The sequence below is a fragment of the Schistocerca gregaria genome, chromosome 4 (assembly GCF_023897955.1).
Source record: "Schistocerca gregaria isolate iqSchGreg1 chromosome 4, iqSchGreg1.2, whole genome shotgun sequence".
Classification (NCBI taxonomy): Eukaryota; Metazoa; Arthropoda; class Insecta; order Orthoptera; family Acrididae; genus Schistocerca; species Schistocerca gregaria.
Window position 1 is genome coordinate 586590934 of NC_064923.1, and position 25431 is coordinate 586616364.

Sequence of the window (25431 nt, forward strand, 5' to 3'; positions counted from 1 at the left end):
ATACTGTGAGTGTGAATTGTACAGTTAATTCAATCATAAATTCACCCTTGTTAACCATAAACACAATTAGAAAGCATATGTTTTAGCATGTAAGAGAACAATTCCTGGGTCAATATTATTCTTATTGTGTGCATCTGTAGAATAAATACTTTTGACCTTAACTGGATTGTTCCAGTAGGACAGAGTGAGTATGCAAAGTATGCTAGCAATCGCATCTGCAAGTCAAGGCAATAAGAGTTATTTGCAATTGAAAAGCAGGCAGGAATGAGCCTTTCAATTAACTAACCAAATGTCATCACACAGCAGTTTACTATACATCTGACTGCCTAAGAACTCTGTATGTGGAGCGTCACTAGGAGTTTAGACTTTTTGGACCTGGAAAACTTTTTTTTTTTTTTGTCATTAGCACCCGGTCTGTAACTTAGGAAAAGGTAAAAAATGAAAACGGAAACCAGCAGCAATGGGAACAAAACTCAAAAAAGTGGAGAAGCTAAGAGCAGAAAGAAAGCATAAAAAACCACTACAGAAAGGGATTGGTTGTCCCCAAAAAGAGCTTCAAATGACTGACATCATCTCACTGGCACTAATAAACTCGAGAGCGCGATCGGCTGAGCACGTGTCATCTGCTAAAATGGACAATATTTCAGGCAACAGCTGTAGACGGGTGTGTAACTGAGTAAAATAGGGGCACTCAAGTAAAAGGTGTCTTACCGTCCACGGCTGAGAGCAGTGGGAACAGGGTGGCGGAGGATCGCCACTTAAAAGATGTCGATGGCTAAAAAGACAGTGCCCTATCCGGAGTCTAGTTAAAATTACCTACTCCTGATGACGCGTTCGGGAGGAAGAGGTCCAAGCACAGGAAAGAGCTTTCACGTCCCACAATTTATTATGGGGAAGTGTCGACCAATGTGCATGCCATAAAAGAACACCACAATGACATAAAACACTCCGTAGATCAGAGAATGGAATCGTGCAAATAGCTGGCCGAAGATGAGAGACTGCAGCCTTGGCTGCTATATGGGCCGCCTCATTTCCACACATACCAACATGTCCTGGGATCCAGAGGAACGCCACCGAAATGCCCCCCAAGTGGAGCAAGCGTAGGCAGTCCTGACTCTGGTGGACCATAGGGTGGACAGGGTAGAGAGCTTGGAGACTGAGGAGAGAACTGAGAGAATCTGAACATATAACATACTGTATCCACTGATGGCGACGGATGTATTGGACAGTCTGGAGAACAGCGTAAAGCTCCACAGTATAAACTGAACACTGGTCAGGAAGACGAAATCGATTTGGGGAGTCGCCAACAATATAGGCACTCCCTACACCAAACGATGTTTTTGAGCCATCAGTGTAAATAAATGTGGCTTCCTTCATTTGTGCACGTAGAGCAAAAAATGCCCGACGATAAACATCTACATCTACATTTACATGAGTGCTCTGCAATTCACATTTAAGTGCTTGGCAGAGGGTTCATCGAACCACAATCATACTATCTCTCTACTATTCCACTCCCGAACAGCACGCGGAAAAAACGAACACCTAAACATTTCTGTTCGAGCTCTGATTTCTCTTATTTTATTTTGATGATCATTCCTACCTATGTAGGTTGGGCTCAACAAAATATTTTCGCATTCGGAAGAGAAAGTTGGTGACTGAAATTTCGTAAAAAGGTCTCACCGCGACGAAAAACGTCTTTGCTGTAATGACTTCCATCCCAACTCGTGTATCATATCTGCCACACTCTCTCCCCTATTACGTGATAATACAAAACGAGCTGCCCTTTTTTGCACCCTTTCGATGTCCTCCGTCAATCCCACCTGGTAAGGATCCCACACCGTGCAGCAATATTCTAACAGAGGACGAACGAGTGTAGTGTAAGCTGTCTCTTTAGTGGACTTGTTGCATCTTCTAAGAGTCCTGCCAATGAAACGCAACCTTTGGCTCGCCTTCCCCACAATATTATCTATGTGGTCCTTCCAACTAAAGTTGTTCGTAATTTTAACACCCAGGTACTTAGTTGAATTGACAGCCTTGAGAATTGTACTATTTATCGAGTAATTGAATTCCAACGGATTTCTTTTGGAACTCATGTGGATCATCTCACACTTTTCGTTATTTAGCGTCAACTGCCATCTGACACCCCATACAGCAATCTTTTCTAAATCACTTTGCAACTGATACTGGTCTTCGGATGACCTTACTAGACGGTAAATTACAGCATCATCTGCGAACAATCTAAGAGAACTGCTCAGATTGTCACCCAGGTCATTTATATAGATCAGGAACAGCAGAGGTCCCAGGACACTTCCCTGGGGAACACCTGATATCACTTCAGTTTTACTCGATGATTTGCCGTCTATTACTACGAACTGCGACCTTCCTGACAGGAAATCACGAATCCAGTCGCACAACTGAGACGATACCCCATAGGCCCGCAGCTTGATTAGAAGTAGCTTGTGAGGAACGGTGTCAAAAGTTTTCCGGAAATCTAGAAATACGGAATCAACTTGAGATCCCCTGTCGATAGCGGCCATTACTTCGTGCGAATAAAGAGCTAGCTGCGTTGCACAAGAGCGATGTTTTCTGAAGCCATGCTGATTACGTGTCAATAGATCGTTCCCTTCGAGGTGATTCATAATGTTTGAATACAGTATATGCTCCAAAACCCTACTGCAAACCGACGTCAATGATATAGGTCTGTAGTTAAATGGATTACTCCTACTACCCTTCTTAAACACTGGTGCGACCTGCGCAATTTTCCAATCTGTAGGTACAGATCTATCGGTGAGCGAGCGGTTGTATATGAGTGCTAAGTAGGGAGCTATAGTATCAGCGTAATCTGAAAGGAACCTAATCGGTATACAATGTGGACCTGAAGACTTGCCCGTATCAAGCGATTTGAGTTTCTTCACAACCCCTAAGGTATCTACTTCTAAGAAACTCATGCTAGCAGATGTTCGTGTTTCAAATTCTGGAATATTCCATTCGTCTTCCCTGGTGAAGGAATTTCGGAAAACTGCGTTCAATAACTCCGCTTTAGCGGCACAGTCGTCGATAACAGTACCATCGGCACTGCGCAGCGAAGGTATTGACTGCGTCTTGCCGCTTGTGTACTTTACATACGACCAGAATTTCTTCGGATTTTCTACCAAATTTCGAGACAATGTTTCGTTGTGGAACCTATTAAAGGCATCTCACATCGAAGTCCGTGCCAAATTTCACGCATCTGTAAATTTTAGCCAATCTTCGGGATTTCGCGTTCTTCTGAACTTCGCATGCTTTTTCCGTTGCCTCTGCAACAGCGTTCGGACCTTTTTTGTGTACAACGGGGGATCCGTTCCATCTCTTACCAATTTATGAGGTATGAATCTCTCAATTGCTATTGCTACTATATCTTTGAATTTGAGCCACATCTCGTCTACATTTGTGTAGTCATAAATTGTCTTTTAGGAAGGCTTCTAGTGACGCTTTATACGCTTTTTTAAAAATTATTTTGCGTTTGTTTCTGATGGATTTGGAAGAAACTGTATTGAACCTAGCTACAACGACCTTGTGACCACTAATCCCTGTATCAGTCATGATGCTCTCTATCAGCTCTGGATTGTTTGTGGCTAAGAGATCAAGTGTGTTTTCGCAACCATTTACAATTCGCGTAGGTTCGTGGACTAACTGATCGAAATAATTTTCGGAGAAAACATTTAGGACAATCTCTGAAGATGTTTTCTGCCTACCACCGGTTTTGAACAAGTATTTTTGCCAACATACCGAGGGTAGGTTGAAGTCCCCACCAACTATAACCGTATGAGTGGGGTATTTATTTGTTACGAGACTCAAACTTTCTCTGAACTGTTCCGCAACTGTATCATCGGAGTCTGGGGGTCAGTAGAAGGAGCCAATTATTAACATAATTCGGTGGTGGTGGTGGTTAGTGTTTAACGTCCCGTCGACAACAAGGTCATTAGAGACGGAGCGCAAGCTCGGGTTAGGGAAGGATTGGTAAGGAAATCGGCCGTGCCCTTTCAAAGGAACCATCCCGGCATTTGCCTGGAGCGATTTAGGGAAATCACGGAAAACCTAAATCAGGATGGCCAGAGGCGGGATTGAACCGTCGTCCTCCCGAATGCGAGTCCAGTGTGCTAACCACTGTGCCACCTCGCTCGGTAACATAATTCGGCTGTTAAGTATAACCTCCACCCATACCAATTTGCGGAGTATCTACTTCGACTTCACTACAAGATAAACCACTACAGACAGACATAAACACTCCACCACCAATTCTGCCTAATCTGTCTTTCCTGAACACCGTCTGAGACTTCGTAAAAATTTCTGAAGAACTTATTTCAGGCTTTAGCCAGCTTTCTGTACCTATAACGATATCAGCTTCTGTGCTTTCTATTAGCGCTTGAAGCTCAGGGACTTTTCCAGCGCAACTACAACAATTTACAACTATAATTCCGACTGTTCCTTGATCCAAGCACGTCCTGTATTTGCCATGCACCCTTTGACATTGCAGCCCACCCTGTACTTTCCCGAGGCCTTCCTACCTAAAAAACCGCCCAGTCCACCCCACACAGCCTCCGCTACCCGTGTAGCCGCCAGCTGAGTGTAGTGAACTCCTGACCTATTCAGCGGAACCTGAAACCCCACCACCCTATGGCGCAAGTCAAGGAATCTGAGGCCAACATGGTCGCAAAACCGTCTGAGCCTCTGATTCAGACCCTCCACCCGGCTCTGCACCAATGGTCCGCAGTCGGTTCTGTCGACAATGCTGCAGATGGTGATCTCTGCCTTCATCTCGTAAGCAAGACCGGCAGCCTTCACCAAATCAGATAGCCGCTGGAATCCAGAGACAATTTCCTCAGATCCAAAGCGACACACGTCATTAGTGCCGACATGTGCCACCACCTGCAGCTGGCTGCACCCTGTGCTCTTCATGGCATCCGGAAGGACCCTTTCCACATCAGGAATGACTCCTCCCGGAATGCACACGGAGTACACACTGATTTTCTTCCCCTCCTTAGCCGCCGTATCCCTAAGGGGCTCCATTACGCGCCTAACATTGGAGCTCCCAACTACCAGTAAGCCCACCCTCTGCAATTGCCCAGACCTTGAAGGCTGAGAATGATCCTCTGAAACAGGGCAGGCAGCTGCATCTGGCTCAGCCAGAGACAGTGCCTGAAACTGGTTTGTCAGACGCACCTGGGAGGCTTTCTGATCAGCCTCCGGGGACGCCTTTCGCTGCCTGCCACGCCTTGGAACGACCTCCCAATCAACCACAGGCGAGGGCTCAGCCCCACTGCGGGCAGCAACCGGGGCAACCACAGCGGCAGACTGATCTGGGGACAGACGGGACGATGTTGACATCCCCGTGATACCCAAGTCCGGCTCCCCACAGTGGTGCCCATTGGCAACAGCCTCAAGATGCGCGACAGAAGTCAGCGCCGATTGCAGCTGTGAGTGAAGGGATGCCAAGTGAGCCCTCATCCGAACACAGCAATCGCAGTCCCTGTCCATTCCAATCGATGTTGAACAACAGTTACTGAAACACGAGTCCGTGCCTAGATAACGCAAGCGAAACACGCAAAGAATGTATCAACTAACCTGTACAGATGCCTAACGACTGCGCTACAATCTGCTGAATTTATGATTACAGTAACTAAAACTCGAAATTGCACCTCCTATACGAAACTCACACGCAATTTAAGTAAGAATCTACCAAGTAATCACTAAAGCGCGATGCTACAACTGTCAAATACTATAATATGCCCAAAATATGAATTAAACAATGCAAGTACCCAAAAACACGCAAGGAAATTAATGAGACTATCTAACAAATAAGTAAGCTAGGGGTATACGACTTGCTGCTGGCAGCTGCTTATCCAACGGCGGCAGGGAGCACACTCAAGTGAAGGGGTACCATCCTTGGGAAAACTGACGAAGGTCACGGAGCAGGCAGGTCCGGGGATGGAGCCAAGGCGGTGCTGTACCCCAAGTTGTTAAGAAAGTTTTAGGAAAGCGGAAGGAAAGAGAATGGAGCAGTTGACGGAAGCGGACTCCTGATGGTAGTAGGGAAGAACAGCGGCCTGCATACCCTAAATCCAAGGAGGCGTAAGAAAAAATGTCACAGGCCAGATTAACAGGCATGTAAGACAAATGGCTAGCATAACGACTTAGAAGGACAGCTCACCGATTGGACAGCGGAGGTTCAGCAGTCTCGGCATAAAGGCTTTCCACAGGGCTGGTGTAAAAAGCTCCAGACACTAAACGTAATCCATGGTCGTGGATAGAGTCGAGACGCCGAAGAATAGACGGCCGAGCAGAGGAGTAAACTATGCTTTCATAGTCCAATTTCGAGCGCCCTAAGGCGCGATAGAGGCGGAGAAGGACCACTCAGTCCACTCCTCAGGAGATACCATTCCGGACACGGAGGGTGTTGAGGTATCGCAGACAGCGAGCCGAAAGATAGGAAACGTGGGAGGACCAGCACAGTTTTCTGTCAAACATAAGACCCAAGAATTTAGCAACGTCCGAAAATGGAAAATTGACAGGTCCTAGATGTAAGGAAGGTGGAAGAAACTCTGTACGACACCAAAAATTAACACAAACGGTCTTACTGGGAGAAAAGTGGAAGCCCGTTTCGATGCTCCAAGAGTGGAGGCGATCGAGACAGCCTTGAAGACGTCGTTCAAGAAGGCTGGTCTGTTGAGAGCTGCAGTAGATCGCAAAATCGACCACAAAGAGGGAGCCTGGGACATCAGGAAGGAGACAATCCATAATTGGATTTATGGCAATGGCAATGGCAAACAGTACAATACTTAATACGGAGCCCTGGGGTACCCCGTTTTCTTGGGAGAAAGTACGGGAGAGTGCAGTGTTCACCCGCTCTGCCATAAATTTGCAAAGAAAAAGGGGCAACCGACTACAAAAGCCCCAAGAGAACAGTGTGCGGAGGATGCCTGTCCTCCTACAGGTATCGTATGCTCTCTCCAGATCAAAAAATATTGTTACTGTTTGGCGTTTCCAGAGAAAACTGTTCATGATACAAGTGGAGAGAGCAACAAGATGCTTTCGGAAACCACATTGGGCAGGTGTTAAAAGACTGCGGGACTCCAGCCACTAAGCTAAACGGCAATTCACCATACGCTCCAAAACCTTACATACATGACCCAACGAGTTAGAAATTGTGACAGCGTGCACTATATGTATCATGCGCGATAGTGAGCCCAGAGACCGGGCAGAAACTAGGCTCGCCTGATAACCGTCGAATCCGACTCCAAACTTCCAAGGAGGGAGTGAAGGTATTAAATGAGCTGGTAAAGAAGTCCCAGCTTGCCTTCTCGCTATCGCTGATGACGTGACAGCATTGCGCATGGAACTGCTTATAGTGGATACAGTTGGCCAAAGTAGGATGGTGTCTGAACACACGAAGAGCATGTCGCCGCTCACGTATTGCGTCACGGCATACCTCGATCCACCAGGGAACTGGGGGCACCAGAGCAATTCAGAGGTGCGAGGTATTGAACGTTCCACAGCTGTAAGAATAATGTTGGTAATATGAGTGACCTCATTGTCAACGCTAGAAAAGTGACGGTCATCGAATGTCACTAGAGACGAAAAAAGTGACCCATCAGCATGGGCAAACTTCTAGCGTCTCGGGCACATATATGGCAGTTGTGGCTGCAGTCGAAGGACATATGGAAAGTGGTCACTTGAGTGTGTATCAGTGTATCAGCAAGGGCGAACCATTCGAAGTGCCAAGCTAGCGGAACAGTACCGACCGAAAGGTCCAAATGAGAGAAATTTGTCATGGAGGTAGACAAAAAAGTAGGGTCCCCAGTGTTGAGGCAAACAAGATCCGCTTGGTGGAAGACGTCTAGCAATATTGAGCCACGCGGACAAGGATGTGGAGATACCCAAAGCGGGTTGTGGACATTGAAGTCCCCCACCAGCAAATAGGGGGAGTGGAAGCTGACCAAGAGGATGAAGGAGATCAGCTTGTGCCATTGGTGTGGACGATGGAATGTATACAGTACAAAGAGAGAAGGTGTATCCAGAAAGGGAAAGACGGACAGCGACTGCTTGGAAGGAAGTGTTTAAGGGGATTGGGTAATAATGGAGAGTATTATGGAGAATAATCATGAGTCCTCCATGTGCTGGAGTGCCTTCAACAGAGGGGAGATCAAATCGGACAAACTGAAAATGGGGGAAAACAAAGTGGTCATGGGGATGCAGCTTTGTTTCCTGATGGCAGAAGATGACTGGCGAGTAGGATCGTAAGAGGATCGTCAATTCATCCCGATTGGCTCGAATGCTAAGGATATTCCAATGGATAATGGACATAGGGTGGACAGAAAATGGAAGAATGTGACCAAGGTTGCCGTCAACACAACGACTGCTCAGAGCTTGTGACTGACAGCGTGGAACGGCACTCAGCCGAAGGCAAAAGATCCTGATCCATAGGTTGTTCAGGAGCAGCTCCTGCCACCAGCGATCGGCCAGTTGATCAGCCGCCAGCAGTGCGCCTCAACGACACAGAAGACGGCCGAGGGCGGTTACCACAAGGTGGTGCTGTAGATGAGACACGCCATGGTGGAGAAGGAGAGGAACTGGGTTTCTTATTAGCCTTCTTGGAAACAAGATGTTTAGATGAAGGAGGAACTGATGGTTGTGAAGTTGGGGTACGTAAAAAATCTTCACGAGTATGGTATTTTTTGGAAGTCTGGGTGTCCGACTTTTGGGATTGAGATTTAGCAGAACCCGATGAAGGGTGAGCCATACAGTGAGCAGGCGAGAGTGGGGAGGTTGAACGGGTGATCTTTGTGCTGGCTGATCTGATGACCATGGCACTAAAGGTGAGATCACAAGTCTGCGTGGCCACCTCCTTTGTTGGCCAAGGGGAGGCAAGGACAGAGCTGTATTTTCCTGTCTGAGGCACAGTGGGCTTTCGGCTGGTGAATAATTTTCGACCAGCAAAGGTCGACACTTTTTCCTTCACTCTGATTTCCTGAATGAGCTTTTCGTCTTTAAAAATGGGGCAATCTCGAGAGGAAGCAGCGTGGTCACCCATACTGTTGATGCAATGAGGGGATGGAGGTGGACAAGCACCCTCATGGGCATCCTTGCCACACGTAACACATTTGGCCGGGTTGGAACAGGACTGGCTGGTATGATTGAACTGCTGACACCGATAGCAACACGTAGGGTTTGGGACATAGGGGCGAACAGAAATTATCTCACAGCCCGCCTTTATGTTCGATGGGAGTTTAACCCTGTCAAATGTCAAGAAGACAGTACGGGTTGGAACAATGTTCGTGTCAACCCTTTTCATGACTCTATGAACAGCCGTTACGCCCTGGTCAGACAGGTAGTGTTGAATTTCCTTGTTGGACAATCCGTCGAGGGAGCATGTATAAACGACTCCACGTGAGGAATTTAAAATGCGGTGTGCTTCCACCCGGACAGGGAAGGTGTGGAGCAGTGCAGTTTGCAGCAATTTTTGTGCCTGGAGGGCACTGACTGTTTCTAACAACAAGGAGCCATTCCGTAATATTTCAGGAAATATCTATATCCAATATAATATTAATGTCTTGTAGCTCTAAATTTTCTGTGCCCAAAACCTTATACTTTAATTGGGAAAACATGTTTGAGAAATATCTCTCATGCAATATTTTCTATTTCAGAGTATCCTTCACTAGAAGCAAGTGAAAAAATATGCACCTCAAAATTTTCTGCTAAAAGCAGAACCAATCTTAATGCAATTTTAAGAATATACAGCTAATAGTTAATTAAAATACACTCATTACCGAGTGTTTAAAAGTATTCCCTAAAAAAGTATTCCCTATAATTCCTTCCTCATATATTATTATTAATATTGCTCTGTAATTTGATATTTTAAACAAAACCTTCCTACATGAGTATTTTAAATGCCATACTCAGTGTTTGTTCAGCAATCAGTATGTACTGTACCATGACTCAGTCATCAGAAAATTGTGAAGTGCATTTAGTACAGATGAGACTGTTCAGCCATAATCAAAACTTATGTCATTAAACATGCAATGAGTCAGGTTCTTTGGGTCATTGTTCTACCAACTATATTTCTCACAATAGATGTTAACAGTGATTCTCGTGTAAATAAACTCTGAAGTCTGTACATTTCTGACCTTAATTTCCAAAATTAATCGATCTTGGAAACAACAGATGATTATTAAGAAAGTATTTTGTAGGAAAGTAAGTTCACTGATTGAAATCTAACACTTACTGTGCCACATCAGTTATTTAGAATTGTTCTAACCACCTATTTGTTTATCAATTCACCACAAATCAAGAGAAATTATCATGGTTTAAGGTCAGTAATGTTACAAGCTCTTCCGTTCAGAAAGTCACAAGGACTGGGCAGGACTAGGCAGACAGGGCTCAGTTACAACGATTGCCTCTGTACATTAGTTGCAAAAGTAACCTCTCACAGGGAAATGTGCTATTTTAGACCATGCAGTGTGTGGGGCAAAGGATGAGTCACACCCACAACAGGATTGCCCCACTGGTGTTGAACAGCTTCTGAAGTCCTGCATTTACATTTGGGAGTGGAGCATTCCCAATGGTATTCCCAATGTCATCCTTCATTGTGTGGTTGAGGTTATAGTCCAAACTGTTCACAGCACCCATAATAACTACTACATGACCCACTTTATCAATATATTTCCCCAGAGAGCCTAAATCACAGGTGACATCACTGACCCGTGCTCTTGGTTTAAAAATGATAGTTATCTAGTCATGTATGTTTCAGACATTCCCCTTCCATTACAACTCCATAGCAGAAAAACTTTCTTCGTCTCTTTGCCGCTGTGGCTACTAATAGCCTTGACATACAATTTTTTTTTTTTTTTTGTCTTCTCAGAGCGAACTTTTACTCCTTTGGTCATATGCAGATTTTTTTCCATAGTCAGTGAAGCTTTTGGAGAGATCTAGAAAAACCTATTAGATTCCCTTGAGCCCTTAGCCTGTTTCCACAAGTTTGAGCACAATCCAGCCATCTACCCTGTTCTTAACTTTATTGCTCTCAACTGTTCTAACTCTGCCAGTTATACTGCTAGACTAGCTTTGAGTTGCAAGATCCACTGCTCTTACTCCATAATCAAGGGGAAATAGAATCACAGACTATTAATGTCACCACACAGGGTGGTGGCTTTGCAGAATCAAACATGAAAAAACTGAAGACAATCTTTGCACTGTCAGCCATTTGTGTCTACTCTGCAGCAGTTTCAACACTTGTCCACGAGACAATTTTTTTAAATCTAGGAAAATGACTTCTGTTCAACAAAAAATTGATTATAAAAATTTTGGCTGTTTTGTTTAGCAAAAAAGTGGTTGACTGCTGCATGGTCTGGGATCTTTACCAGATAGGATAACAGTGTACATAGAGAAAGTTCAACGAAGAGCAGCACGTTTTGTATTATCGTGAAATAGCTGAGTGAGTGTCATGGACATGATACAGAATTTGGGATGGACACCATTAGAACAAAGTCATTTTTTGCTGAGGCATGAAATTTCAACCACCAACTTTCTCCTTAGAATTCGAAAATAATTTGTTGACACTGACCTCATAGGCAGAAATGATCATCATAATAAAGCAAGGGAAATCAGAGGTCACATGGAAAGATATAGGTGTTTGCTCTTTCCACCCGCTGTTCAAGAGTGAAATAACAGAATTATTGTGAAGGTGGTTTAATGAACCCTCTGCCATGCACTTCAGTGTAATTTACAGAGTATCCATGTAGATGTAGATGTGAATAGGTCTACTAAAGAGACTGTTTACACTATGCTTGAGCGCCCTCTTCTGGAGCACTGCTGTCCAGTGTGAGATTCACATCAGATAAAATTGATCGAAGACATCGAAAAAGTCCAAAGAAGGAGAGCTTGTTTTGGATTATCATGAAATAGGGGAGACTGTCACAGATACGATATGTGAATTGGGGTGGCAGTCATTAAAACAAAGACGTTTTGCACTGTGGCATGATCATCTCAGGAAATTTCAATCACAAACTCTCTCCTCAGAGTGTGAAAATATTTTATTGCCACCCACCTAGATAGGGAGAAATTATCATCATAATAAAATAAGAGAAATCAGAGCTCCTACAGAAATACTGGAGCATTCATTTATTTTGGATGCTGTTCGAGAGTGGAATAGTAGACAAGTAGCTTAAAGGTGGTTCAATGAATCCTCTGTCAAGCACTTAATTGTGAATTGCAGAGTAATCATATAGATGTCAATGACGGTTATTTTATGGAAGACATGTATGCAAAATACATGTTATAAATTTGCTAAGTGCAAGGTTACTAAATATTTTTAATGAAAGATGATGTTTCTCATACGTGGTTTAACTGACAATGATTGAGTGAGATTAGGTTGCACTGTGTTTGCTCCACAAGAATGAAGCGAACAAACTTTGGAAAAATACAGTAATGCAATTAATTATACTTCATCTTCTAAACTGATGAAAAGCTCATAATAGTTCTCCATGAAACAGCTCTTTCTACAATACTGACCTTTTTTATTATAAAACTGCACTTTATTAGATTACATGAACTTTTCATTCCAATAGATCCATAGTGAAGGGACCCTGAATGACATAGAGCACACCAGAAAAGAAGAATACACAATAAACAGTTACAAATGAAAATGGATGTGAAATAAGCCAAAAAAGCTTTGAAAATATTTTCATTAACTAGATAGTAAGAAACTTGAGACAAACTTGCAAATGTTCAATACATATGACAATTCTTAGCTATTGTAGCCATGCATCTTCAAATAGAAAAATAGTTTTATAACACTTATGAACAATGACCAAAACACTGCATCGAATTTATACCCAAGTCAGATAGTACGTGATTCACTTATTATTTGATGTTAGTAGTCACATATACACATCTGTTGGTACTACTAAGAAATTCATCAATGAAGTAGGAGTTAGCGACCAATATATATTTTGGTCAGCTCTTAAACTCAACTCTTTAGCAGTTAATTTTTTATGGCTGTTGGTAAGATACTGAAAATGAGCTTTCCTGTATATGACACACTTTCTGGAGTAAAATGACTGACTATAAATCTTTGTGAAGATTTATTTCATGAATTGAACTGTTGCTTTGAGAAAGGTAGTTCTTAAAGCAAATTTCATAAAGGAATGCAATTCGGATGCAATAGGTAGAATCCCTAGTTCCCTAAACAGGGGTCTGCAACATGTTCCTGAGTTCACATGACAAATAATTCTTATGACACCTTTTTTGGACCCCGAAAGTTTAGCTTGGCTTTATGAGTCACCACCATCTCCCCTTCCCTCATAAAGATGAGCCCTATGTCGTTATGGAATAAACGCAAGCATAAGCCATTTTAACAATATTATGAGAAGGGAATTTGCTACTCACCATATAGTGGAGATGCTGAGTCACAGATAGGCACAACAAAAACACAGTCAAACAAAGCTTTTGGCCAAATAGGCCTTTGTTAGAATTAGACTACATGCACATGAATATGCACAAGCACATGCAAACATATGTGAGATGACACAGAGAGAGTGGTCAATTTGAAAGTATAGGAATAATTATATTGGCGGGAGAAATGTGGGACATAAGGTGCTGCACCATCAGCCAGCTTGGTCTTGTAGCCGTCTGTTGTGTGGGGCCGAGACAGTTGATACAGTCTGACTTTTAAGTAGAGCATGCAGTGTGGTTTACAAGGCAACAATAAAAACACAGGAAAGAACAGAAAGAGGACGAACATCGAGTACAGTGATGCCAAAAAATAATAATAAAGGAAAACAGCACCGGGTTAGGATCGAAGATAAGCTGTCAGGCAAAAATCAAACAATGGAAATTCAGGATGGAATGTAACAATATTGAGAGAAGGTAAGTTGCTACTCAGCAAATAGTGAAGATACTGAGTCACAGATAGGCATAACAAAAAGATTTTCACACTTAAAGCTTTCAGCCAATGGCCTTTGTCAATGACAGCAACACACACACAACTGCAGTCTCAAGCAACTGAAACCACACTGTGAGCAGCAGCACCAGTGCATGATGGGAGTGGTGACTGGGTGAGGGAAAGGAGGAGGCTGGGGCAGGGAGGGGAGGGATGGTATGGTGGGGATGGCAGAAAGTGAAGTGCTGCAGGTTAGACAGTGGGAAGGGGAGAGGTGGGCGGGGATGGAGGTAGCAGAAAAGGAGAGACATAGAGAGAAATAAATAAAAAAAAAAATAAATAAAAAATTTAAAAAATAAAAAGAGAAAAGAAGAATAAAAGACTTGGTGTGGTGGTGGAATGACGGCTGTGTAGTGGTGAAATGGGAGCAGGGATGGGACTGGATGGGTGAGGACAGTGACTAACAAAGGTTGAGGCCACGAGGGTTACGGGAAAGTAGGATGTCTTGCAGGGAAAGTTTCCACCTGCGCAATTCAGAAAAGCTGATGTTGGTGGGAAGGATCCATATGGCTCAGGCTGTGAAGCAGTCACTGAAATGAAGGATATCATGTTTGGCAGCATGTTCAGCAACAGGGTGGTCCACTTGTTCCTTGGTCACAGTTTGTCGGTGGCCATTCATGCGGACAGACAGCTTGTTGGTTGTCATGCCTACATAGAATGCAGCACAGTGGTTGCAGCTTAGCTTGTAGATCACATGACTGGTTTCACAGGTAGCTCTGCCTTTGATGGGATAGGTGGTGATGGTGACCGGACTGTAGTAGGTGGTGGTGGGATGATGTATGGGACAGGTCTTTCATCTAGGCCAATTACAGGGGTATGAGCCATGATGTAAGGGATTTGGAGGAGGAGTTGTGTATGGATGGACGAGTATATTGTGTAGGTTCGGTGGATGGCAGAATACCACAGTGGGAGGGTGGGGAGGATAGTGGCAGGAGATTTCTCATTTCAGGTCACGGCGAAAGGTAATCTAAACCCTGGCAGAGAAGCAGAGAATGTAATTCAGTTGCTCCAGTCCTGGGAGGTACTGAGTTACGAGGGGAATGGTCCTCTGCAGCCAGATGGTGTGGCTTTCGGAGGTGGTGGGAGACTGGAAAGATAAGGCTTTGGAGTTTTTTTTTTTTTTTTTTTTGTGTACAAGGTTTGGAAGGATAATTACAGTCAATGAGGGCTTCAGTGAGACCCTTGGTATATTTCAAGAGGGACTGCTCGTCACTGCAGATGTGACAACCACGGGTCGCTAGGCTGTACGGAAGGAACTTCTTGGTATGTAACGGGTGGCAGCTGTCGAAGAGGAGGTATTGCTGGTGGCTAGCAGGTTTGATATGGATGGAGGTACTGATGTAGCCATCTTCAAGGTGGAGGTCAGCATCTAGGTAGATGGCTTGTTGGATTGAATAGGAGCAGGTGAAGCAAATGGAGGAGAAGTTGTTGAGGTTCTGGAGGAATGTGGATATGGTGTCCTCACCGCCGATCCAGGTAGCAAAGATGTCATCAATGAATCTGAACCAGGTGAAGGGTTTAGGATTCTGAGTGTTTAGGAAGGATTTCTCTAGATGACCCATGAACAGGTTGGCATAGGGTGGTGCCTTGTCGGTTCCCATAGCCATACCCTGGATTTGTTTGTAGGTAATGCCTTCAAAGGAGAAGTAATTGTGGGTGGGGTATAGTTGGTCATGGATTACAAACTAACAACTTCCTTCCTAGTAGCCATCAGGCATTGGAAAAGGTAGTGTTTAATAGCGGTAAGGCCATGGGCATTACGAATGTTAAGTGTACAGGGAGGTGGCATCAATAGTGATGATCAGGGCACCATGTGGTAAAGGGACAGGAACTGTGGAGAGTCAGTGGAGGAAATGGTTGGTATCTTTTATATGTGACGGTAGGTTCCAGGTAATAGGTTGAAGGTGTTGGTCTATGAGAGCAGAGATTCTCACAGTGGGGGCACAGTAACTGGCCACAATGGGACATCCTGGGAGGTTAGGTTTATGGACTTAAGAAGCATGTAGAAGGTAGGAGTGCAGGATGGTAGGGGTGAGTAGAGATTTGGACTCCGGGGAGAGGTTCTGGGATGGGCCTAAGGATTTGAGTAGTGACTGGAGATCCTGCTGGATTACTGGAATGGGGTCACCGTGGCAAGGTTTGTAGGTGGAAGTGTCTGACAGCTGGCAGAGTCCTTCCGCACATAATCCTTGCAGTTCAGAACAACAGTGGCAGAGCCTTTGTCCGCAGGTAGGATTATAATGTTGGGATCAGTTTTTAGATGGTGGACAGTGGTTCTTTCTGCAGATGTAAGGTTAGTCTGCACATTGAGGGATTTGGGGAATGATGGTGAGGCAAGGTTTCAGGTTAAGAAACTCTGGAAAGTTAAAATGGGGAGGTTTGGGGGCAATGGGGGTGGATCACAGTTATATGGAGGAGTGAACTGAGTTAGTCAAGGTTCAATATTGGTCTATGGTTGAGTCTGATTGGTAGGGTTGGTGGCGAAAGTGTTTCCACTGTAGGGAGTGGGAGAAGGAGAGAAGGTCTTTAACAAGTCCTGCATGATTTAATGTGGAAGTGGGGCAAAAGGTGAGGCCTTTGGAAAAGACTGATATTTCTGTGGGGCTAAGGCTTCTGGAGGAAAGGTTCATGACTGTGTTGTGAGTCTGTTTAGGTTCTGAATTCTGTATGGTGGTGGGAGGGAGTTCTGGAGGGTGGGGCAAGTGCAGCAGGTCTGCGAGACAGGATTTGTCTGCTATGAGGGGGCATGAGGGGAGGTTTGGAGGTTGTGGTAGATGTGGTAGACAGCGGCACTCCAAGGCGAGAGTAGGAAGTGCGCAGGATGGAGAGTTTTCTGAGGTGGCATTGTGCATGTTGCTCAAGTGCCTGCAGGGCAAGAGCTTCAATGTGTGTTATGGGTTCCAGAATTTGGGATTGCATAGCAGGGGAATCTTGCAGATGGAGGAAAGGTACTGCAAAGAGGTTTGGGCTTGGTTGATATGGTTTAGCGGAACTATGTTTGTGAGGGCTAAGTATTGGCGGAATTTGAACATGTGAAGGTCATTGTGGAAGGAGGGGTGGCAGCCAGAGATAAATAATCTGAAGGTAAGGCCATTAGCAGAGATCCCACGAGCCAAGCAACAATGGAGGAACAGCATGAGGGATTGGCTAGGGGTAAGGAGACTTTTCTGTATTGAAGCAGATGGAACAAGCAAGGATCCATGGTGGTGCAAAAATGCAAAAAAATACGTAAATAATGTAGAATAACGCCCAAAAAATTTCGCAAAATTACACCCAAACACATGTGAAAATATACAGTAAGGATGAAATTGGGTGCAAAAGGGGGGAAACAAGATGAAATCTGAGGGAGTCGACGATAGCGAAATGGGAAATCTCGCTAAAATTGGCGAGAAGTCACAAAGATCAAAGTAAAGAATAACTGATAAAATATATATTACTGTGGTTAGCAGGCCTGTATGTGGATAAGTGTGAGGAAGGGGGATATCAGATGTGACTGGATGGTGAATTTAGTGGGTGTGAACTGGGACAGAACAGTGAAAGTGTCTGGGGTGGGGAGGGGTTCGTAGGGTGAGGTACAATATTATGTGGCACTGGAAAGGTACGGGAGTAAACATGCAAAAATATGTGAAATGACACAGAGAGAGTATTCAATTTAGAAGTATAGGAATAATTATATCAGCGAGAGAAATGTGGGACATAAGGTGCTGCACCAACAATCAGATTGGTCTTGTAGCCATCTGTTGTGCGGGGCCAAGACGGTTGATACAGTGTGACACGTAAGTTGAGCGTGCAGTGCGGTTTGTATGACAAAAAGAGAAACACAGGAAAGAACAGACAGAGGACGAACATTGAGTATAGTGATGGAAAAGAAAATAATAATGAAGGAGAGCAGCATCGGGTTAGGATTGAAGAAAAGCTGTCAGGCAAAAATCAAACAATGGAAATTCAGGATGCAATGTAACAATATTATGAGAAGGAAAGTTGCTACTCAGCATATAGTGGAGATACTGGGTCACAGATAGGCACAACAAAAAGATTTTCACGCTTAAAGCTTTCGGCCAATGGCACACACACACACACACACACACACACACACACACACACACACACACACACACACACACAACTGCAGTCTCAGGCAGCTGAAACCACAATGAGAGCAGTAGCAGCAGCAGCTGGTTAGGAGAAAGGAGGAGGCTGGGGCAGGGAGGGGGAGGGATAGTATGGTGGGGATGGCGGACAGTAAAGTGCTGCAGGTTGGGCGGTGAGCAGGGTAGAGATGGGGAAGGGGGGGGGGAGTAGTGGAAAAGGAGAGAAATAAATAAAAAATAAATAAAATAAAAAAGAAGAAAAAAAGACTGGGTGTGGTGATGGAATGACGGCTGTGTAGTGCTGTAATGGGAACAGGAAAGAGGCTGGATGGTTGAGGCCAGGAGGGTTACAGGAACGTAGAATGTATTGCAGGGAAAGTTCGCTTTATTTTTATATCAGATATGTCTGACAACACACACACTGCAAATATAGATTTGTTTCAACATTTCAACATTTTCTGTAATCCCACAAATTTAACACAGTCAACTTCTTCCATCTGTCATTGTCATATTTTATGCATATACTAGCAGGAAACCTCTTACAAGTTCTAAGCTGTATGTAGTGTGCTTTTTTTGCCCCCCCCCCCCCCAAATACCAGTAACAAAGAATTAGCTAGAAACCATTTATATTAATCTCCATGAAAATTTCATTAACCAATCTGTCTAAGAGTACACTTGATTTGCTGTTTGTTGCAATGTCTGTATCATCTTCAAACAAAACAGACATGGCATATGGTATTGTTAGTGATGAAATGTCATCATAGGCACATAAAAACGTAAGTGCCCTAATATGGAACCTTGTGGGACATCCCTGTGACAGATCACAAAATATACCAATAGCCTGCAATTGATTGTCTAATGAATTAAGTACATTCTTGCTCTGTACACAGATAGCCTTCTCAGAATCAGAACCTTTTAGAAAGCCAAACTGTGAATTTGACAATATATTATTTGTGGTCAGATGATTCAGAAGCTGATTCTACATTACCTTTTTATAAAAATTTTGGAGAATGCTGGAAAAACTGAAACTGTAAAGCATTATTATGGTATTTCATTACCACCTTCCTTAAAAAAAAGTTTAGCTTCGGCATTTCAACCATTCAGGAAATATTCCACTGGTAAATGACTGGTTACACAGATAATGTCTTTTGTTACAAAAATCAATGAATAAATTCATAATAATCATGACTAAATTCAATATATCAATTTTATTTATATAAACTGAACTGTTCCACACTGAGCAGGAAAAAAAAGCATTGGTACCAGCAGGAATTTAACGTAGGTCCACACATCAAGACTCTATTTATTTGACCACTTTTTAGTTATAGAGGGCAGCCAGTCCTTTGAAAAAGCCGTGCTGGTGACCACTTTGCCATTATGACAATAGCTTCTCAAAAATCCCTTATACTTTTTGCACAGACCTTTAGAGAATGTTTTACCATTTCATATGGCCCACTCAAGCGAAATATTCTAAGAACCCGAAAGGGGCATCAAATCAATATCCATACTCACATATTTTTATTTTATCTGTAATTTCTGTCAGTGGAATCAAGGGCCTTTTGGAGATCAACAAACCTCTATTGACTTCAGCAATCTGTGGCAAATGATTGACTTCAGATTAAATATTTGTTCAAAATTTGATTTGTCCTTCATAAAACCACCTGGATATTCAAACAAATTACTCTCCAGTGCTGTTTCTAGTCTGTTTAGTATTATCTCGGAAAATATATTATAAGTAACTGGTTGCCATGCAATTCATCTGTAGTTGTTAACATCTTGCTTATTGCCTTTCTTATGTATTTTAATAATGGATAACTCAAAGGCCACCTTCTACCCTCCTGGGAGTTTGTTTTCCAGGTTTTCTCAAAAACAAAATTGCAATTCATTTTTTATTTTTGGTAGAGACCATTTCAAAAGTTCTGCTGTAATAGAATCTTCTCCACTAGCTTCATAAAGTTTTAATAGCTCTCTCAATTTCTTTTATAGTTGTGGGTAAATCATAATCTAGATTTTATGGTTGTGAGTATTGGTTCTGGACAGTTTATTTTTCAAATATTTCAAAATTTACAGTGTTATGTAAGCCAAAGCTGTGAGCCCCATTAGATTCACATTAGAAGTACATCTACCCAACTCTTTAAATCACATTTTCTCTTCCAAAGATCAACTGGAAAACTATGTCTTCAGCAAATCAACAGAAAAAATCTTTCATACTAAATTTTATCAAATACTTACTTTTTTGTACCACCACCCAGCATATACCCTTTTGAGTTACAAGGGCAGTAATTGTAACTAATTCTGAAATATTAGGTACACCAAGATTGCTTGTATTTCTTGTTTTAGTAAACTGTTTGACAGATGTTTGATATCATCATCAAATCTTGTACACATTAAGAGAAGTTCATGATCTTTACAGACTTGCAAGTCACATAGTGATGCAAATGTGTAAAGGTAATGAACTTCTGCAAGTCACACAGTTATGCAAGACTGTGAAGCTCACAAACTTCTATTGATGTATTACAAGATCTGATAATGACATTACAGATGTATTAAAACCAGCGATCAATAAAAAGATTTGCAAGTGATCTTAGTGACCTTATATTTCAGACTAGTATAACAATTTGTGTCACCCTAGCAGTTGACATAATGTCAAACATATATAATTGCAACTGAATTGAATACATGATGTGAAACTTCCTGGCAGATTAAAACTTTGTGCAGAATGAGACTAACTCAGGACCTTTGCCTCTTAACGGCAAGTGCTCAACGGCTGAGCTACCGAAGCACAACTCATGACCCATTCTCACAGTTTTACCTTCACCAGTACCCTGCCTCCTACCTTCTACCTTTCAATATGCCAGGAAGTTTCATAGTGTTACTAGATGACATTGCACTAATTCATTCTTAAGAGCACTTCACTCACCTCTCTTTTCCTCCTTGAAGTTTTTGCAGAACAAGATAATTCTGTAACTTGACGTGTAGGCAACCATGGTTTATCCCACACCTTTACATCACACACTTGGATATTCTGGAATAGCACCACAACATACAATGAAAATTCGTGGATTTAATTTAACACACATATACACAAATAATTAAGTTGTATGAAGTGTTTACTTCCTTCCTCAGGCAATAAAGAGGCGCAGGTTTCAGATCTTGGCAAAGATGGCAAGGCATCAGATATTAACAATTTTGAAATACTATGAAGATTTTTGTTGGGTTTTATTTCTTTTTCAGTTTTTGATGTGCACATTTTTATATTCTGTAACTTAGATTAATGCTATTTCTCAGAAGAGAACATGGAGACATCTCATCAGAGACTGATATGTAACAGACAAGTTTAGGAAGCATATTGTACTGACTGATACCGTAACTCTTAGTTCTTCAAGGGCAAGTGATCACCCAGATTCCAATTAATATCTGAAATTATCATATTCTGTTCTAATTACTATATAATGATTACTCAGTTTTCATCTGTTAGCCAAAATACCTGAAACAGAGTTTGAAAGAACCTGTAAACTGCTATAATCCATGTGTATAACAAATGTATATAATGAGGGTAACTAATTTTCAGAACAATTAAGACAATTTGGTACTATACAACCAAAAATCCAACAACAACTCATCAAAAGATACCATCTGTAAAAAAACAGCACTATTGTTAATATTAGAAAGCTCTATTCAAATATATATTGAAAACATGGGAGGAGAGTTATGCTTAGTTTTGTCTTCACACAATTAAAGAAACTATAAAATTCACTGTTTGTTCTGAATATTTGATGTAAACTTGTGTGCCAACATTTTTCTGGCTGAATTGTCTGTCTGAAATTGATACAAGTATTTGAAACAATTTTGTACATACGTCAAAAAACAATGTCATGTTTTTTAACTGTAATATCTAAATACTGTACTATTAACAACAGAGCAATTGTTCAAAAGCCTATATATGAGTGGGAATTGATTCACTACAGAGGGCGGTTGATAAGAGGTTTGTGACAGACCACTTGTGTCACTTTTAACAATAAAAACGTAATGAAAAGTACTGGGTAGAATTCTAGGACAACAAGCAGAAAACGAGATAAGTACCTAAATACATTACCCATAAAAACAGTTCACATTGTGTTCAGCTGAAAATTACAGCAAGTTTATATCATTTTTTACTGTTAAGAATTGAAATACATTTATTATAGAGGAATGAAAGATTATGTTGCATTACAACATGACAGAGGAGCTGGGTCCACTGAAATTAATCAGAGTGGTTGCATTAATACACACTGTGTGTGTGTGTCTTGTAACAAGACACAAAATTGAGTAATGGATGAGCTGCCTGCTGTTATCAAAAACTGAAACAGAAATATGGAACAGAAAAAGTGTGACAACTAGCACAACGAATGTGGAATGCCAGAACAGATGAGTACTGTACAAAGTTTCTATCCTACTTTTGTAGGTGCTATGCAGAAACACTGCATATGGTGAAACTTTTTTGTGTTATTTTGGACTATTAGTTAACTCAAAAATGTTGAAATTGGACTGTACATTGGAACAGAGGACAATAAGAAGGGACAATTTTGGGCAAACATAAATAGAAACTAAAAGTTATTCAGTATCAGGGTGCTGATCATGTGAAGAATTTACAGAATGGCTTAAAGCGCATATATGAGGACAGACTAGCAAAACAGACTGAAAGTGTGACTCACTGTATCATAAATTAGTGATAATGAATAATGAAATAGTTGAGTTAAATAATGAACCACAGAATCAAAATTTGCAGCCAGAAAACAATTTGACAACTGCCAATATAAGCAGTATTCAACTTGCTGAACTTAAATTAGAAACACGTGAATTGTTGGCTATCAACAAATCTGAAGTAGAACAAGAAAGTGATCAGGCAAATCTTGACTTTCAGAATGAACTAAGTGATGCAGTTACTGCCAAAAATGTTATTGTACCTAATAATGACAGTGTAATTAACTTGTGTGATGATAGTTTCAAGTGACATAGATGACAATGATAACAAGATTAAATGATTTCTGGTATCAAAAGACAAAATTTAACTGAAGATCAGGAAGACATCATATTTGAAATTTTGGAAGTGGACAAGTTTACATCTTCAAGTGATGTTCAGCTTGTGCAAATTAAGCCTGACACTTACAAGCTAACTGTAAAATCTGAGATGAAACAGTCATGTGAACAAGCATATTCAGTTTTAGAAAACTGATCACAGTACTGTGACTTACATGGGGAATAGCCAAGCATCAGATATAGTTAATGAAAATCTGATTATTCCATGTAGTGACTATGTAGAAAAGGATATTTCAAGTGAAACAGATGACAGTGTGTTTGAGTTGCTCAGCTGTCTGAATTAGTCAGTTTTCCAGCAGACTGTACAAAAAGCTTTTTGAAACCTATTGTGTGTGTGTGTGTGTGTGTGTGTGTGTGTGTGTGTGTTGGGGGGGGGGGGGGTTACACTTGGAACAAAATATGTGAAACTCAAAAACAAGCTACTGTGTGGGAATGTTTATTAAAATTTCATGAACATTTACAACTTGACTGGTAGAAGCAATACATAAATAAATTTCGCAATCAGTTCAAAAAGGTGGAAGACAAGTTTGTAGTAACATAGTGAATGATGAATGATGTAGATTTGTGCAAGACACTTTAAACTGGAGAGAAACAACATATACAACTTTGAGACACCTACTTCTTGAGCTGCCCAAAAGCTACATGGAATTGTATTGAATGGTTTTGATACATTATGTGTTTCAAGTGAAAAAGTAACAGTACTCTGTAAATGCAGAACTGTGGTTGTCTAAAAAGTCAAGTAGTTCAACCATGAAAGTAGATGTGAAGGAAAAATCTATAGCAAAGTATAGAGACAGAAGCAGGTTCATCGCTGCAGAAAAGATTCTCAAATTGTACTAAATGAGAAGTCATGGAGACCACCTGATAGAATAAATATAATACAAGATCATTAGTGATGTACAGAAGTTTGTCTCAGAGAGGAAACAGTATTAGCTTTTTTTTTACCCTGTTTTCTGTATGGACTAACTTTGGACACTGATAATGTTAATGTTTGGAATTTATGTAGGACTCAAATAATTTGATCACTATTTGATGCTTTTGATTATTTTGTGTTAGGAGATACACTAAAATGTGAATACTGAGGACTAAATTGGAGTTTACTCATTTTCCACTTTCAGTAATTAAGTGATAGGATTAAGCTATGTTTGGAACAGTTAATATTTTTACTTTCCTTTATGTCTTTTTCCATAAAATGGTTTTGCTTCTTGCTATTTTCATGACACGTGCTGAGAAATGTGATTAGCTGTACATATTAATTTTTGGATTTCAGTATACAGTAACTAATGCTAGGAAATAAAATGCAGCAATGCAGTCCGTTCACTCAGCTGCTATGTTGGGAGATTACTATTATTGTATATAATATCTGGTATAGGAAGTTCTGCTGAAATTTTACTGCAATTAATTACGGATTTTTGATATAGAAAGGTGTTACGCTAAGAATGCCTTGTGTTATGCTGCTAGTGAGGATAATTTTGTTCATGTACTTATCAAACAGACATTTGTAAATCTGCTATATGGTTAACCTTACTTTGTAGTGATCAACATCAAAGATTAGGTTGCATTATGATGTGTAGATGAAGTAATAATTAAACCTGTTCATATTAATCAGTAGTCAGTGAAATGTGTTCCAGTATGCTAAGCTAATGATTAATGATAGGGAAGGTGATGCATTGTGATGATTCAATGATTGTGCTGCATATCGTACCAAGGGCAGATTTGAAACTGAAATATTTGATCTTTGTCTATAATTTATTATGTTTGAGGAATGAAATACTAACCTTTAGCATCTAAAATTGATTCCACATGATGTTTTTTAATCACTATACTTCTAGTTAAAGCATACTTTAGCTGGTAAGAACACCTGCATTAAGATTATGTTATGTATGACTGTGTAATTTTATTAGTGTTAAGTACTATCTAGTTTTAGATGATTTAGAAGCATTGGCTACTCACTTTGCAGTTCATTTGATTAAATGTTATGTAACTTTACATATTAGTAAGATATTTAGAGACATTTTAACTTTTCTTTGTAGGCAAGTAGGCAACTAGTAATGGAAGGATTACAGAGTGTTAGTGTAATTTGCTGAGATTATATTTTGGGAATTTTCAAATTACTACTCATTATTCATTGGTATGAAGTCAAGTGTTATTTAATTTGCATTATACTGGCACTGTTGTATAAGATGTTTGTGTAAGTTGGTGCTGTATGACCACACAGTCATTAGTAAGAAATAAATTTTCCTGACAAATTCATGAAGACTTGGGAGAGCAGAGTACAGTATGTGT

The 25431-nt window shown here is 41.4% G+C and overlaps 1 protein-coding gene across 1 annotated transcript in view; it reads right to left on the reverse strand.

Moving 5' to 3' along the window:
• The window catches only part of LOC126267477 (kininogen-1-like), a 191082-nt gene that overhangs the window by 140833 nt on the left and 24818 nt on the right, over positions 1-25431 (reverse strand). The window contains exon 4 of the mRNA XM_049972759.1: positions 20987-21091. Within this exon, the coding sequence (XP_049828716.1) occupies positions 20987-21091 (105 nt within the window). The remainder of the gene's footprint in view (positions 1-20986; positions 21092-25431) is intronic.